The 15,755-nt window shown below is 30.4% G+C and overlaps 3 protein-coding genes across 8 annotated transcripts in view; 1 reads left to right on the top strand and 2 right to left on the bottom strand.

Annotated features, from left to right (window-relative positions):
• Positions 1-2,556, bottom strand: part of Sli (slit guidance ligand) — a 303,228-nt gene extending 300,672 nt beyond the window's left edge. Inside the window, exon 1 of one of the 3 annotated variants that reach the window (XM_074240537.1) lies at positions 2,417-2,556. The gene's annotated coding sequence lies outside the window, so the exon portion shown is untranslated. The remainder of the gene's footprint in view (positions 1-2,416) is intronic. The other 2 variants (XM_074240536.1, XM_074240538.1) reach the window with 2 other exon arrangements.
• The window catches only part of LOC141525696 (uncharacterized), a 131,600-nt gene that overhangs the window by 59,652 nt on the left and 56,193 nt on the right, over positions 1-15,755 (bottom strand). The window lies entirely within an intron of this gene.
• Positions 3,229-9,661, top strand: LOC141525860 (uncharacterized). Of its 4 annotated transcripts, none has more exons than XM_074240541.1 (7): positions 3,233-3,471; positions 3,574-3,727; positions 4,013-4,302; positions 4,816-7,934; positions 8,047-8,189; positions 8,293-8,927; positions 9,015-9,661. In XM_074240541.1, the coding sequence occupies exons 6-7, from the start codon at positions 8,756-8,758 to the stop codon at positions 9,635-9,637; spliced, it is 795 nt and encodes a 264-aa protein (XP_074096642.1). In that variant the 5' UTR covers positions 3,233-3,471; positions 3,574-3,727; positions 4,013-4,302; positions 4,816-7,934; positions 8,047-8,189; positions 8,293-8,755; the 3' UTR covers positions 9,638-9,661. The 4 variants fall into 4 exon arrangements, with proteins under 4 accessions (XP_074096643.1, XP_074096642.1, XP_074096641.1 ...); XM_074240540.1 differs by having other exon boundaries at positions 3,234-3,471; positions 3,574-3,764; XM_074240542.1 differs by lacking the exon at positions 4,013-4,302 and having other exon boundaries at positions 3,229-3,471.

Below are 15,755 nucleotides of genomic sequence, written 5' to 3'. Positions count from 1 at the left end.
AATATTAGAAAAGTATACAGTGAGGCGATTATTCAGCTTGCAATACTAGACTGGAATATTAAGTAATCCAGAAGAGGGTGTCTGGTATGAAAATAGAGGGATTCTACTGGGTATTAATGCTTCCATTCTCTATCTTGCTCAATCCCTTTACTTTTAACTCTCTCTAGATATTACTCGGGACGATTCCTGCGCAATGCGATATACCACGTGAGTATTTATCCATTTCTCTCTCACTTTTGGACCCTTTCACGATGCTTGTTTCGAAATGAACCAAATAAATTTCTTGAATCGCGGCATGCATAAAATCCGTCACTACCGCTGGGGCCAATTGGTTTCATTGGCTATTCCAAAACAAACCTAGCTAGCTTATATCAACACATCTACATTTACTACATGGTTCGTTCTCTTCTGCTTCCGCCTCTATATCCGAGGCTTTCGTTTTATCCGTTTAATTCGCTTCGCAATTATCATTCACTAGAAAATACCTAATGCATCTATATATTTATTGATATTGACGGGGTAAAATACAAAAAGGATTTATCGCATGAATTTTCCGTTGGAAAATAACAAAGTAACAAGATAATATTTTTGTGGATAAGTACGTAGGTCAGTGATTATGAGTAGAAAGAAATAATAATAAGCACTAAAACAGTGTAGAAACACAGGACAGCACAGTGCGTGTATGTTATACTCTCTTTGTCTGAACGGTTGGATAGCTTTTGTTAGCATTGGCCTGCGGGTACGATCGTAATTGAATCTCTAGGTTCAGAGTACGAGCAAAGCGCGCCCACAAAAGCGGTCAGCCAGTGTTACTAACATTTTATGAACGAGAGTTGAATCTATGTCGGGGTGAGAAGGCCATACTGTTGCAAACTAATTATATCGAGGAATCGCGTTGTGAGAGGAAACAAGAGGAATTACTAAAATGAGAGTAGATTGTTGAATGGTGTAGGAATGGGAAAGGGTAAATACGTTAACTGTAAGAGAGAGTGTCCAGGAAGAGACAGAAAGATTGGATACCAGTGAACACGGTGTGTGATAGGGAGGATTTTAATTACAATTAGGCTGACCCTCCAATATTCATACTCTTGCTATTGCCAATGGGATGCGTCCCTCTAAATGTTACGCCTCGCTAGCTGAGCTTTAAAAATATTGAAAATTACTCGATGATCACTCGCTACGGAATAACTCTCCCTGGATGATCAACTTGATTACTAAGCTTAGCAATTAAATTGGTAAATTCCAGAGAAGAGTTTGATTCTATTTTTTGTGAAGAAATTTCCTGATTCAGTCTGATTTAAGTTGATATGATTATACATGACAAAATCAGGCTATGCATGGAAACAAAAAGTAAATTTTTTGTTATGACTTGTCAACTTCTACAAAATATATTTATCAATGATTTTGACATCATAGTCAGGAATTGGTTAAGTGGCGGTTTTTTGACAGCGACGATATTTCGAGATAAGCTTAAAATTTGTAGCGGGAAGGTTAGAAACGGGCGTAATTTTAACGTCCGAGACGCAGCTGAGGACGGAAATTTACGCTCGTTTTCGTATTTTCCCGTCACAAACATTAAAGCAAATATCGAAAAAAAGTCGTTGTCAAAATCGCCACTAAACGGCCGAATGACATACAATATTTTTTGTTATTATCGCTCCATAAGTTTAACTTTTGAGAGATAGGAGGCAAACAATGAAATGTTTAAATTTTATGAAATTTCAAAGGGCAAAAAAAGTTAATTTTATATTAATTATTTTTTAACATTAAGCCCGCTTCATAATAAACTGCCAGCAGAAAAATACTTAGCGCCACTCAATAGTAACTATTTAAAATTTACTCACAATCATTGGTCGGTACACTAGAATGTGACTTTTTTTTTTTACAATCTCTCTCAATTATGTCTGGGTGTACTGGAAAAGTTTGTAAAAAAAAGTAGGGGGTAAAACTTCACGGCCTAGGCCGTGAAGAAAAGATGGTATGGTAGAGTCTCTAGAAAAGAGTCCCTTTACGAACGCCATCCAGCGCTCAAAAGTTGAACTTTTGGAGCGAGTATAACAAAAATTGGTTTTTTACTTTAAAACTTAACACCTTAAGCTTAACTCCCTTGCAAAAGAACAATTAATCCATCATGTGTGCTCTTTCAGAGGTTTTTAACATTAACTTTGATCATAAAATTTTGTGTAAGCTGATCAGACTATCAGAAACTAGAAATAGGCATGTCAGGTCATACCAGGACTTATGAAAGATCATAAGTGAACACATCAGGCTATATCATAAAATTTTTCAACAGACTAATGCTTGAAATATCAACGATCCAGTATGCGACTTCCAGGTGAATCAATTTTCTCATGAGCATGGTATCAATATGCAATTGCGTGACTTTTTAATTAAATTCAATTAAAATAATACTTACATTTTTATTTTACAATCACTTAAATAACTTTTATTTATTCTTTATCTCATCTAAGTCTTGATCACGACTTGCAAGAAGATCGTGGTTACAACGATGGTATATATCTGCCGGGTTGATATAAATTATTAATGCGCCCTGCAGAGCGCGATCGCGCGACCCCTACAGGTTTTATATTTCCGTTCATGTGTGTGCAATAGTAGACTGATTTCGATGTGGATTTTTGTCACGGACAACGAGTTTATAAAGCAGTAATGCGAGAGAATAGCAATAGTCCGCAGAGTAAAGTTAATGAGTTTGCAAACGTAGATCTTTGCGAGTGAAATAAGTTCAGAATTCAATATCATAAAATCGTTTACTTTGGTAATCAATTTTTTTATCTGTTATTGTTACTAGAAATTACAAAAAATATGACTTTTTTTTCTTCAGGTCAGTTTTGCAGAACACGATGTTGTCGTTTGTTTGCCTACACTCTGATTCACTTCCAATCATTTCAGACAATTAGTTTTTTTCATGTTGATAAATAAATATAACCGACAAAAAGCGATGTAGGAATTGCTTGGAATAATAGAAAGATAAGTGCTATTTGCTCAAAGCAAATAATGATAAACACGTTTTTGTTTGCCCTTGTTTCGTTCACATCTACTTATTATATTTAATACTTTACGAAGATGAGTATGTTGTAAAATTTTTACAATATCTGAAAAAAAACAAAAAAATATTAGATTTTAGTATCAGTATTTTCATGTGATGATTTAGCAAAAGATACGGGGTCTTATCAAAGTACGTAGTCATAAATCCTTCAATCGAATCACATTTTCTTGTCCACTTGGACTGATCGCTTTGGTCCAGTTGCAAAGTATAAATGAATTTTGCAATGGTCAGCTGGTAAATTTCGAGTGCAACGAGCCATTCCGTTTTATTTTATTTCATTCGAGTTCCTTGAGATTTTTATTTGATTACTCTATTAAATTTGGAGCTCCTTCATTGGTGAATCAATGAATAAATTGGACGCACACAGATCTTCCACTCAATTTATTCTCGAATTCTTCCATCAAGTATTTAAATTTGTATACATAAATTTATCCAAGGATACTCGAAATTATCCATGTCAAATACTCTGAACAAAAAGATTATAAATTCTCTTTTGTTTTATTTAGCAACATTTCACCAATGGAACGAAGTGTATCTCGGTTCTAACAAAAAAAAAAAAAAAAGACTGGAGCAAATTGGTTCAAAGCTGAAAGTAACGATGAAAAATGGCTGTAATTAAAATTCCTTAAACGGGAATAATTGAAAGAAAATTGTGAAAAGGTACCAATCAACCGAGAATAATGATAAGAAAAAATGGGTAATTGAGTTACAGTTGTTGAAAATTGAATAAAAAGATAAATTGAATTATAAATGGAATTAAATATTAACAATGGAAATTAATAGCTCTCAATAGCTCCACTTCCATCGAATGGAAATGTGAAGCAGCGGAAAATAATTGATAATAATGCGACATTTAAAATTACAATTTTCTCGAGTGATTTCGATAATGGTTTCAATACTTTGATAAATTTGAAAGTTTATTATATTTTTGTCTGCTCTCAATAGATCCACGCTGATTTATTTCTTGGAAATTTAAGCCCGAGCTCTTCATAAATTGGTTTCATTTTGACTGCATTTAATGTAGTCTCGTTGACTCGAATATTGAAAATTGCATCAGATATCGATTGACAATATACACACTGCTATGGAAATGACTAAACACGAGTGCACTGCTTCGGTAGAAGTATCAAAAACGCGGGAGAGACCATTTTTCTCTCTCTAATATTCACTAATAAAATAAAAATAAAAAAGTTTGAAAAATACAAATATGCATGCCTTAAGCGCTCCTATATTTAGTAAGTTACAAATTGGAATTTTCATTATAAACCTTTGTATCGTTTTCTATTTTAACAGAATCATCTACTAATAGTCAATTACAATAATTTCATTGATAAAACGCTTGAACAAATAATACACTGATAAAAAAGTTAACATTATTTTTAAAAAATAATCTTTTATCGCAGGAGAATTAACTTAAATTAAAAAATATTTCTTGTGCTTAAGAATTCTTTTTTTTTGATATTAGAAACTCGTGTCCTTCAAATTAGAATTTTCATTTTTAAAATTTTTCTCTCGATTCAAGATTTTGACTTCATCTGAACATTTTCCGTCTAGTCCCTTTTCGCAACGTGCCATAAGGAACTTCGTTCCAAAAATGTTATTTCTTAAAAATTATAGTGTTATACCAATGAGTTTTCACAAAAAAGCATCATATAAGTTATTAAAAATAGTTAGTGTATGTAGGAATTTTAGTTTATGAGCTTAAGAGTATTTTCAATCCGTTTAATAATCATTCTTGTTTGTTACAGTGTGATTTAATCCGACGATATGAGAAGCTTGATTTCAAGCAACAGTAGAAGCATCAAAAATTAAAATTTTGAAAGAAACATGAGTTATTCTACACTCGAATGTTAAAAATTTTCTGCGTCGGAAATCCTCGGATAGTGAATAGTGGATATAATTTAACCAACAGCTTCTGAATGTACGAACAAACTTCCCCATCGCGCCGCCCCTTGGCGCGTAGCCGTACTGAGATTAGCTCTCCGGCAACTTTGATTGAAATATGTTTTGCCACTGTTTACCGTCTACGTGGATTTATCCGGCAGACCGTTATTGCCCTGCAGCGAGCACGTTTTATGGATAATACCAAGCCGGGAGAGAAGGTAGCATAGGACACGAAAAAAGGGAAGAAGGGAATCAAAAAAGGACAAAATACCGAGAAAGATAAAGTTAAGAAACATGGTATTAAAAAAAAAAAAAAAGAATAACAAGGGCCTCTCTTTTCTGATCCGCGAAACAGTCTTCAGGGTGGCAAGTAGGCTGTAGCCGTCATCGACTAACCGGTAAATAATCGTGATCTTATACGGATTTCTTTTCATTGAACGATACTCGCTTGGCTGAAAGTACACAAGGGGCTCGAAAGAGGAAAAAATAGTAATAAACCGAAATCGAAACGCTATATTTCCACCCTCGTGATCGTCCATGCAGAATTTGATTGTTTTATTATACGATATTGATGTATACATTTACTATATAGCAAGAATACCAGCCAAAATGGTAGATAGTCTTGAAAGTTTCAATACTTCCGGTTTCTCAATAAACTCATCTTAACTTTCCGGATTTCATTTATACGCAATTTTTATTGCTCCAACAAGTTACCAAGTGCATCAATGTAATCTTCAATATAAGTACTCGTAAAGAAGAACATGAAATAATAAAATTGAAATTTTCTATCGGTAGAAGGACTAACTTCTTAAACAACGTCAATAATATTATATTAAATGCTAGTGTTAGTTACGCAAAGTATATAAATATAGCGAATCACTACTACTCCTAGTCCAATGAAAAACTTTTTTGATGCAGCTAAATTTCGTATCTACCTGTATATACGATTATGTAGATACATCAAACAGGTAATAATTATATGTAAAGGTATGAAGCCCTATCAGAAAATTTGTCCACGAGATACCACCCTGTAATTTTCTAATGAGTTCCAAAATGATCCGAGATCTAAATCTGACCGAATTGGCGCTAACTATTTCTCTGTTGGCAGTTTATTATGAAGTGGACCTAATGTTAATAAAATAACAACCACGCCATAAATAAATATTAATAAAAAGATAATTAATATAAAATTAAGTTTTATTGCCCTTGTAAAACTTCATAAAATTTAAATATGTCATTGTTTGCCTCCTATCTCTCAAAACTTAAACTTATGGAGCGATAATAACAAAAAATATTGTATGTCATTCGGCCGTTTAGTGGCGATTTTGACAACGACTTTTTTTCGATATTCGCTTTAATGTTTGTGACGCGAAAATACGAAAACGAGCGTAAATTTCCGTCCTCGGCTCCGTCTCGGACGTTAAAATTACGCCCGTTTCTAACCTTCCCGCCACAAACCTTAAGCTTATATCGAAATATCTTCGCTGTCAAAAAACCGCCACTTCACGGCCTTATGACATAAATATCTATTTGATCAAAAGTAATATTAAAAACCTCTGTCTTTTTTATGTCAATTTAACATAATACAATTGTGTTATTAGTTCGCATTTTTTCTAACACAAAAAAAGTGTTATCTTATAAAAAAGTAACATTTCAAAACTGTCATTATAAAATTAACATTTAAGTTGTGTTGATTTTACATAAACATGTGTCAGAAACTGCTCTCTACTTTTTTAGGCGAGATGAACGCCGCCATCTTGTACATTCCACATCTCTCATACAAACATCAAAAAAATTTTGTTTTACAAAATTTTTATTTTTGTTAAAAGTATATTTTAAAAATATTCAAGTGATTGTTAAATTTAATGTTTTATTGGTGGAAAGTGATTTGAGTGTATCAATCGTAAATGTCAATTTAATTTAGTGTGAAATGTTTTTAATAAAAATAATTAACCTCCAAAACCTTTATATGTTTTGTCTAACGTTTACTTTCTTCAAAATATAAAATAGTTTTTTAATTAATATAATTATTTTATAATATTGTTTAGATGATATTGAAATTGGCAGATATCTATTTAGAAAAATTATGAAACTTACGAAAAAGAATTGGTTATTTTAATTGATTATTTCATCTAAATAATTATTTTACTATTTTATAATAAAACCGTAAAAAAATGTCCTGTTGCTACAATGTTTATTTCAACGAATTATCAATTAATCCCTTTATTGATACAAAAGTTCCACATATTTGATAACTTGAATATTTTTTATTGAAAATAATTGAGGTTAAGGATTATCGTTACGTCAATCTAGAGAGATCACTTCTTAACATTTTATTGTGTAAATATTCGACACTTACAAGTGTCAAAAATCTTCGGATGAACCATGGATTATTTTGACATAAGTTTATGTAACATTTAACACAAAAATGTGTTATTTTTTTTAACATAAAACATTTACGTTAAAATGACACAAAATTTATGTTAAATTTTTTTTGACACATATTTTTGTGTTAAAAATGACGCAAAATTTTTTACTGTGTAGGCAGCTATAGAAAATTACAACAGATCCCTCAGTTGAGTCAAAAAACGAGTCATACCTGAGTTCTTCTCAACTTTTATTTATCATTGTCCAAAAAAACCCAAGTAATAATTCTCTACCCCCCTTTTCCTCTCTTTGTCCCAATGAAAAATGGAATTCTCACTTTGTGCTATGCTTTTATTCTCTAGGACTTTTATAATAGCTACACGGAGAGAAAAATTTAGTCAAAATGACTATACAAAGTATCTTTGAATGACGTATCCTTAAAATAAAGATTTGTTTTTCCATTGTTATAATAATTTTACTCAATTTAAGCATACGACAAATAGCCCGCGTAAACATGTGCTGCTTTATTGATGTCGCCATCTACTTCGCCAACATGAGGATCTGTATTCTGTATTCTCGGAGTGGAACTTAGATAATCTTGGATCAATTTTCAACGGTATGTATTTTTTAATATTTTTATTTGTAAACAACTAATCATTTAACCTATATAGATTAAGTTACAAAAATCGACGCGTAGTCAAATGATTAATATTTAAATTAATTTTTAGATAATGAAATTGACGAAGAATCGTTTAAATCGTTCAAAGAAGACAATATTAGAAATTTGATTTCAAAGATCGGTCCACAAATAAAATTTTTAACGAAATGGAAATCGGAGTTCGGAAATTTTAATGACACAGTTGATTTACAAGTATATTCTAAATATTTTTATTCACTTAATATTTTTATTGAATTAATATTTTTATTAATTTTAATAATTCTCAGATTACTCATAACCTACATTTATTTCTCAGCTTGATCAAAATCGTTCAATTACTAGTACTGATGCCTTTTTGATATATAAATAAATTTTTTGAGTTCATTTATCCGATATTTAAGTAATCAGTTAAATATGGAGTTATCACGTTTACGTCAAACATTTTTTTGATTGGTGATGTTGACGTTCAAATCGTAGGTAACAAATTACCATCGAAATTGCAAGCTTTGAAAGTGTTATTTTTTTATACACGTATTTTAAATAATACTATCACAGATAGTGTTGCTGCAGTGATTGATGAAATTATTGTGTTTTGGAAGAAAGCTCGAATTCCCGTTCAAGATGTGCAAAGATGTCGAGATAAGTTGAAAAAACTGTATGATGAGTGGCGCATACTTCTTAAACATAGAAATCGGCGTGAAGTTGCTGTGAAAAAACAAAATGAATTTTCCTGTTCATTAAAAAAATTATTTGACATCGCACCATCAAATGTATTTGAAATGGTTGATGAAAATTCCAAAGAATTCTTGAATAATCAGAGATCAGATGAACGAATTGGTTTTATTGCAAATATTAAGACGACATACGATGATATTGGTGTTAAAAAATTAGAGAAACAATTGGATTTCGAAAAACGAAAATTGGAAAGTGAAAAAGAAAAATCATTATTTGGTAAATTATAATAATCAACTTACTCATTGATATTTTATTATTTTATAGTGAAGATATTTTTTGTCTTATCATTATCCTTTTTTGTAGACAAAAACGTTGAACTCTTATCAAGCCAAGGAAGTGCTCAATCAGTCTCTAGTGGAGAAGTATACATTCCAACTACTGCCGGCCAATTTAAATCAAGAAATATAAGAGGAACTCACAATATTCTCAACGAAAGAGTTGTAGCTACTTTTGACCGTTGTAAAGTAAGCGATAGAGATGCTGTGTTTATAACTACAGCTATTTGTCAGTCGCTTATCGATTTAAAATTATTAGAAGTGGATATTAATTCCATTATTGTCAATCGATCATCTATTCGCCGATGTCGGCTTACTATGCGAGAGTCAAAATCAATAGAAATAAAAAAACATTTCCAAGACTTAAAGTTATCATCTATTGTTGTACATTGGGATAGAAAATTATTACCTAATTTGTTAAATACAGAAACTGTTCATCGATTGCCTGTAATAATTACTTCAGAAAGTAAAGAAATTATGTTAGGTGTACCAACGAGTGAAGATGGAACTGGAATGGCACAAGCTTCTGTAGTTCATAAGACATTATGTGACTGGGGATTCGACATATCTGTAAAAGCAATATGCTGTGACACTACTCCTTCAAATTTAGGCCTTCGTAAGGGTGCTGCCGCATTACTGGAAAAATGTTAGAAAGAGATTTGTTGTATCTTCCATGTAGGCATCATATATTTGAAATAGTCCTAAGATATGTCTTCGAAGCTGTTTTTCCAAATACTGTTGGTCCTAATGTTCCACTTTTTATCCGATTCCAAAAACAATGGGGAGATTTAAATAAACTCAGTTACAAAACAGGTTTAGATGATCCGAAAAATGATAATATCTTGACAAATGAAAAAATTGAATCTATTAGAACTTTTGCGACTGAAACTCTTGCATCACAACTGCCTCGTGATGATTACAAAGAGTTATTAGAGCTTACTTTAGTTTTTATCGGTGTCATCCCCGAAAAATTTAGTTTTCGTAAGCCAGGAGCTTGTCACCATGCACGATGGATGGCAAAAGCTATTTATATATTGAAAATGTACATGCTTCGGGAGCAATTGTCATTGAAAAAAGGTGAAGATAATAAACTACGGCAAATATGTGTTTTTGTGACAATGGTTTATGTAAAAGCTTGGTTTTCGTCGTCAAATAGTGTCAAAGCTCCGTACCATGATCTACAGTTTATAAAAGAACTCAACAACTTTAAGGCAATCAACAGTAATCTTGCTACTGTGGCAATTAGTAGATTTATGAATCACTTGTGGTATTTATCACCAGAATTAGCAATCATGGCTATTTTTGATGAGGAAGTTTCACAAGAAACAAAATTAAAAATTGTCGCTAAGCTGCGTAAAGAAGAAGAAACAATTGTGATTGATGATATTCCGGAAGAAGACTTGGATTATACTAGTGAAAAAAGTAGTGTTAAACGCTTTCAAACTAAGAGCATAACTGAATTATTATATAATGATATTGACTTTTTCGTAACTGCAGAATCGATCAATTTTTTCAATAGATTTGAGTTACAAACAGAATTTTTAAAGATTCATCCTTCTGAATGGGCTCATAATGAACACTATAAAACTGCATTACGATTCGCTAAAAACTATCGGTTGTGAATGACTGTGCTGAAAGAGGAGTTAAACTAGTAGTGCAAGATTTTTGTAATCGTTATACTAAGGATGAAAAACAAATGCAATACGTGTTACAATTGGTTAAAGATCATCGTCAAATGTTTCCTGACGCACTTAAAAAAACTAATGTAAAAACTTCATGAAAGTATCTGTAATTAAAAATAAAAATGGTAATGTTTGTAGATCTTCGATTCATTAAAATATTAATAATACACTTCTTTAATTGATTAATACTTTTCACGTAAATTATAGTTCAAAATTATATGCATAAGTAAAAAAGTAATCTAATATGAATAATAACCCGTCTATGATTGTTGAATTATTAAATGACCAGAAAAAACTATGAAAAAGATTATAGTTTCAATTTAGACCTCGAATAACTTCAAAACCGTTAGAATTATCAAAAATTGATAAGAGACCTTTTTGTAGACCGTTAAATTTTGCATTAGAAAAAATATTTTTGATGTGATTTGTTGGTTAGTTTATGACGTAAAAAATTCCAAAGTAAAATATAATTTTTCCCATGTTATTTTCCTTTAAAACTTTGACCGTCGGGGGCGCGGGTTAATATTAAAATTAAGAGCTATAACTTGGCATGATTTTTTTTTTATAGATTTTGAACCGATTTTGAACTATCGTGAAAAAAATTTCAAAAAACCCAACATAAGGACCACCTAATATATATATATATATATATATATATATATATATATATATATATATATATATATATATACGATATAACGCGGCTTGTCACGACGATAGCGTCTTCAATTCTTAATAGACCTTAATGAAACTTTGAACACTTCTTTTTTTTCAGATTTTTGAAGATCAAGTTCGAAACTGAGCTCAATCGGTCGAGTAGTTTAGAAATAGGAGGATTTTGAAATTTTCAAATTTCAAAAATTTCAATTTCACTTACATTCATACGTGAATAACTTTTGAATGCTTCAAATTTTTTAAGATCTGTAAAATGCATTTTAAAGCTCATTAAATAAGCTTTAATTTGTTCTATAGAAAGTATAATAAATCTCATTATTACGTCTTTTTTTGCTACAGTCTTTATGGAGTACATGAAATTTAGCTTTTGCATTCGTTGTATTCTGTTTTTTTTTTGTAGTAGATTTCACAAAAATCTAACTACTGTATTGGTCCTCATGGAGTATCATGTAGTTTAAATATTTATTCACTTAATAAAAAAAATAATGTGAAATCTACTTCCATTTCGGCTGCCGAATGGCCTTTTTTTTATAACATAATTTATTCACATGTCAAACAATGTCCGGACAGTAATAAAAATCTTTTATATGTCTAAAATAACGATACGATCATCATTTTAACAATACGCAATAACAAAACGTGGTATAGTTGAATTAGCTATACGATGTGTCATGAAGATAGATAACTATATTCCGTATGGCTAAAATAGCTATACAGATCCTCATTCTGACAAAATTTTTCTCTCCGTGTACCCGGGTGATGACACTACTCTGTGACACTACCTCAGAGTTTATTTGCTTCATGCTAGTTAATATTGTTTTTCCATGAGTTTTCATTTTTATTCAAAGTTTGTTGTCACTAAAACATCAGAATATCCGGATAGACTGTTGATGTCTATCGAGACTAAGTAAAATTCATTAGTTTTGCACTCTGGTATTTTCAAGCGAATCATAGTGCAATTCCTGTTTTAACTTCACACTAATAATTCAGCCACCGGATATTATCCAGAGTTGTTGGGTGACACTACTTAACTTAACATATCCGTTTTTAATTAATACCTGACAAATAAGTGTTATTTTTGGTATTTTTATGAAAGGAAATATATGGTAAATAGATCCAATGATAATAAATTTGATTCCTTTAAATGATATATATTCTCAGTTGATTGGATTATTTTAATTGATGAATAAATATCAATGACAAAGAATCTAGTACATTATGTTTAACGTTAATTAATGTTAACCAAATCCTCAAATTTCGAAAATTTAAAAAAGGATTGAAAACAACAAAATTTTTAATTTGAAGGAACTATTACATACATTTTTATGAAAAAACGATTTTACTATCGTTTAGTAACATTGTGCAATTCAGATCGAGTTACACAACTAATCCTAAAAATTATTTCAATGCTAATCTTTGCCGGTAAAAATGCCCTAAGAAACTACTTAAACGCTTTAATTGCGAACTTGAAAATAGCAGAGCCATAAATAAAGCCTAGAATCGTACATTCAGTAATAATGTAATGTACATTAATACAAAACTATGACTGGCAGTTGTTTAAAAAAAAAAAAAAATTAAATAAAAAATATGAGAAAAATAAAGAATATAGAGGTGCCGCATGAAGGCGGGTAGAACGATAGCGTGTCGCATGATTTGCGGAGACTTTTATTGCTCGTTGATCGCGAGATTCGATAAGTTAAGTGTGCGAGAGCTTACTCAAAAAAATCGATCTAACACGATGTATATTTTACGTGTAATGTGTATGATTGTGTGTCGCAAAAGAGTGAATTACAAGTGTTCAATCACCAGTTTTCCAACAGGCTCGCCAACTAGTTTTTTTTCCTGTGATACTGACCCATGATGAAGCACACACACACACACACTCTTATTAATGTTGAGAAAAAAAAACAGTATTATGTAGACTAAATCAAGCTCTTATGACTTAGCAGCACGTGAGCTTTGTAATTTCAAGCCTTACTATCTATCTTGATTGATGACAATCCATCAGTTATTAGTGTCATCACGCTTACCTTTCTGCTCCATATTCACGTAGCATCATAGTCATATTCAAAATAAATTTGAATGAAGTATAAGGAAAATAACGATAATGTTCATCATTCTGGCATGAGAATTAACTCAATAATGTAGAATGAATTTAAGCCGAATCAAACAAGATTGAGAAGGCTTTCATCTGATTAACACACCGTGGTGTTAAGGTATTATTTACATAGGCTATCACATAGAATAATCGAATATTATTTAGTGATGTAGCAAACATAATTTGGATAATGTATGATGATTTTAATCAATTGGGAAAATAGAATTGCGAGTATTTGTGCAGATTCAAATAATTATATCAAATTAGTTATTAGTCATCTCTTGTGTGATTATTATCCGAACAAAAACAGTTTCACTGTTAAAAATTGCGCCAAGTCCACGTTCATAAAACTCATCTCAATAACATCTGCACTTTGCAAAAAAAAATAAGACTCGTTACAATAATTTTCATTCTATACAAAAAAAAGTTAAATACAAAAAAATACCAAGAAACCGTCATAATGTTGAAAAAATTGAAAAAAATTTATTAAAAATTTAAAAATTAAGAAAAAATTTTTTTATCGTACTTGGCGCGCGTCATTGAGTACCCCAAATTTTTTCAGGATACATGAACATCCTTTTAATGTTTCAACATTTATAAGTTACTCAACCTATAAAATGCATAAATGTAATTAATGAAATATTATTTTATGATACGTTTAACAAAAGTTAGGTAAAATCAACATGGCATACGTATTTTATTTGAAATTTTTAAATTCTCCGCACATGGTTTATGATTTTAATAAAACGCCCTCTCCGGTTCAGTTATGCAATTTGCTTACAAGTGAATACGCCTGCATACGTTGACTCTGTAGTGGAATCACTGCGAAAATTGAGTTGACTAAAAAATAAAACATATGGCCGACTAAATTGAGAAAATGCGGTGTGAATGCCAATCAAAATGTGTTAATTACAATTAAACGAAGCACGATCAAGTTTCTTCATGAAAGCTTAATGACGGAACTAAAAAAAATTGAATTAAAAAATTTTGTGTTATTTCAGATATCTTATCCAGACTACTATATTGACAGTTATTTTCACTAAAAATCTGAAAAAAAATTTTCGAAACTGATTTTTTTACTGAAACTGATATTAATCCAGTAAGCAGTGTTTTTAATTCGTTGAGTATACTTCACTGATGTGAATCAATAAACATAACAATGTATGAAATCATATATTATATAATTAGAGCTGATAAGATATAATATATATATATATATATATATATATATATATATATATATATATATATATATATATATATATATATATATATATATATATATATATAATTATACATATTTAAATTACATAAATTCAAGCGAAATCGTTTTTTCTCGGGTTGAAATTCGTCCGAAAAAATTTGGGGTACTTAATGACGCGCGCCAAGTACGATAAAAAAATTTTTTCTTAATTTTTAAATTTTCAACAAATTTTTTTCAATTTTTTCAACATTATGACGGTTTCTTGGTATTTTTTTGTATTTAACTTTTTTTTGTTCAGAATGAAAATTATTGTAACGAGTCTTATTTTTTTTGCAAAGTGCAGATGTTATTGAGATGAGTTTTATGAAGGTGGACTTGGCGCAATTTTTAACAGTGAAACTGTTTTTGTTCGGATTTCATATCTTTTTGTTAAGTGTAATTTTTGCTCGCCTCTTAATACATTCTTAATTTTAAAATTAAACTTTTCCCGCGCAAAATTAGAAATATGTAAATAAATTAATTAATGCAGGTAAAGCTATTATCATATAAAAGGTTATTTGTTCGTTAATTTTGAAAATCAAATCCTAACAAAAAAATTAAAATTCTGTTTCTCTCATAGTAGCTAGTAGCATTAAAAAACTTAACGTGACTGACCCGTGTAAACACTTCGGTTTCAATCAATTAACTAGCTTATCAATGGGGATTTAAAATTTTTTATGTCTATATAGTTAAAGTTTAACATTTTTTTGAATTAAAAAAGTTGTTAATCTAGATTTAATGCTCTACTACACATTAATTTAACAATAATAATAATTATTTTGGTAATGATAAACAATGATAATGATACTTTTAACATCAATTTATCATTACCGATATAATAAATTTCATTTTTATAATGATTATTATTGTTATTGTTACAATGACATTATCTATATATATATATATATATATATATATATATATATATATATATATATATATATATATATATATATATATATATAAGTTGTTAATAAAGGGGACAATGCATCATACGCATAATTGTAATACCTATGGCCTAAAAATTACAATTATTTGAAATCCGCTCGATTGAATAACAATGCCACCTAC

This window comes from Cotesia typhae, unplaced genomic scaffold (assembly GCF_013202065.1).
Source record: "Cotesia typhae breed Kobodo isofemale line unplaced genomic scaffold, CoteBio_Ctyphae contig_27, whole genome shotgun sequence".
In the NCBI taxonomy this organism is placed as follows: domain Eukaryota; kingdom Metazoa; phylum Arthropoda; class Insecta; order Hymenoptera; family Braconidae; genus Cotesia; species Cotesia typhae.
This window is presented reverse-complemented; position numbering and strand designations above follow the sequence as displayed.

Bases quoted from the DNA above. Each gene is read 5' to 3' on its own strand.
- LOC141525860 (XM_074240542.1), top strand. From the start codon at position 8,756: ATGGTTGATGAAAATTCCAAAGAATTCTTGAATAATCAGAGATCAGAT. The intron at 8,928-9,014 runs GTAAATTATAAT...CCTTTTTTGTAG, and splicing joins AAAAGAAAAATCATTATTTG to ACAAAAACGTTGAACTCTTA.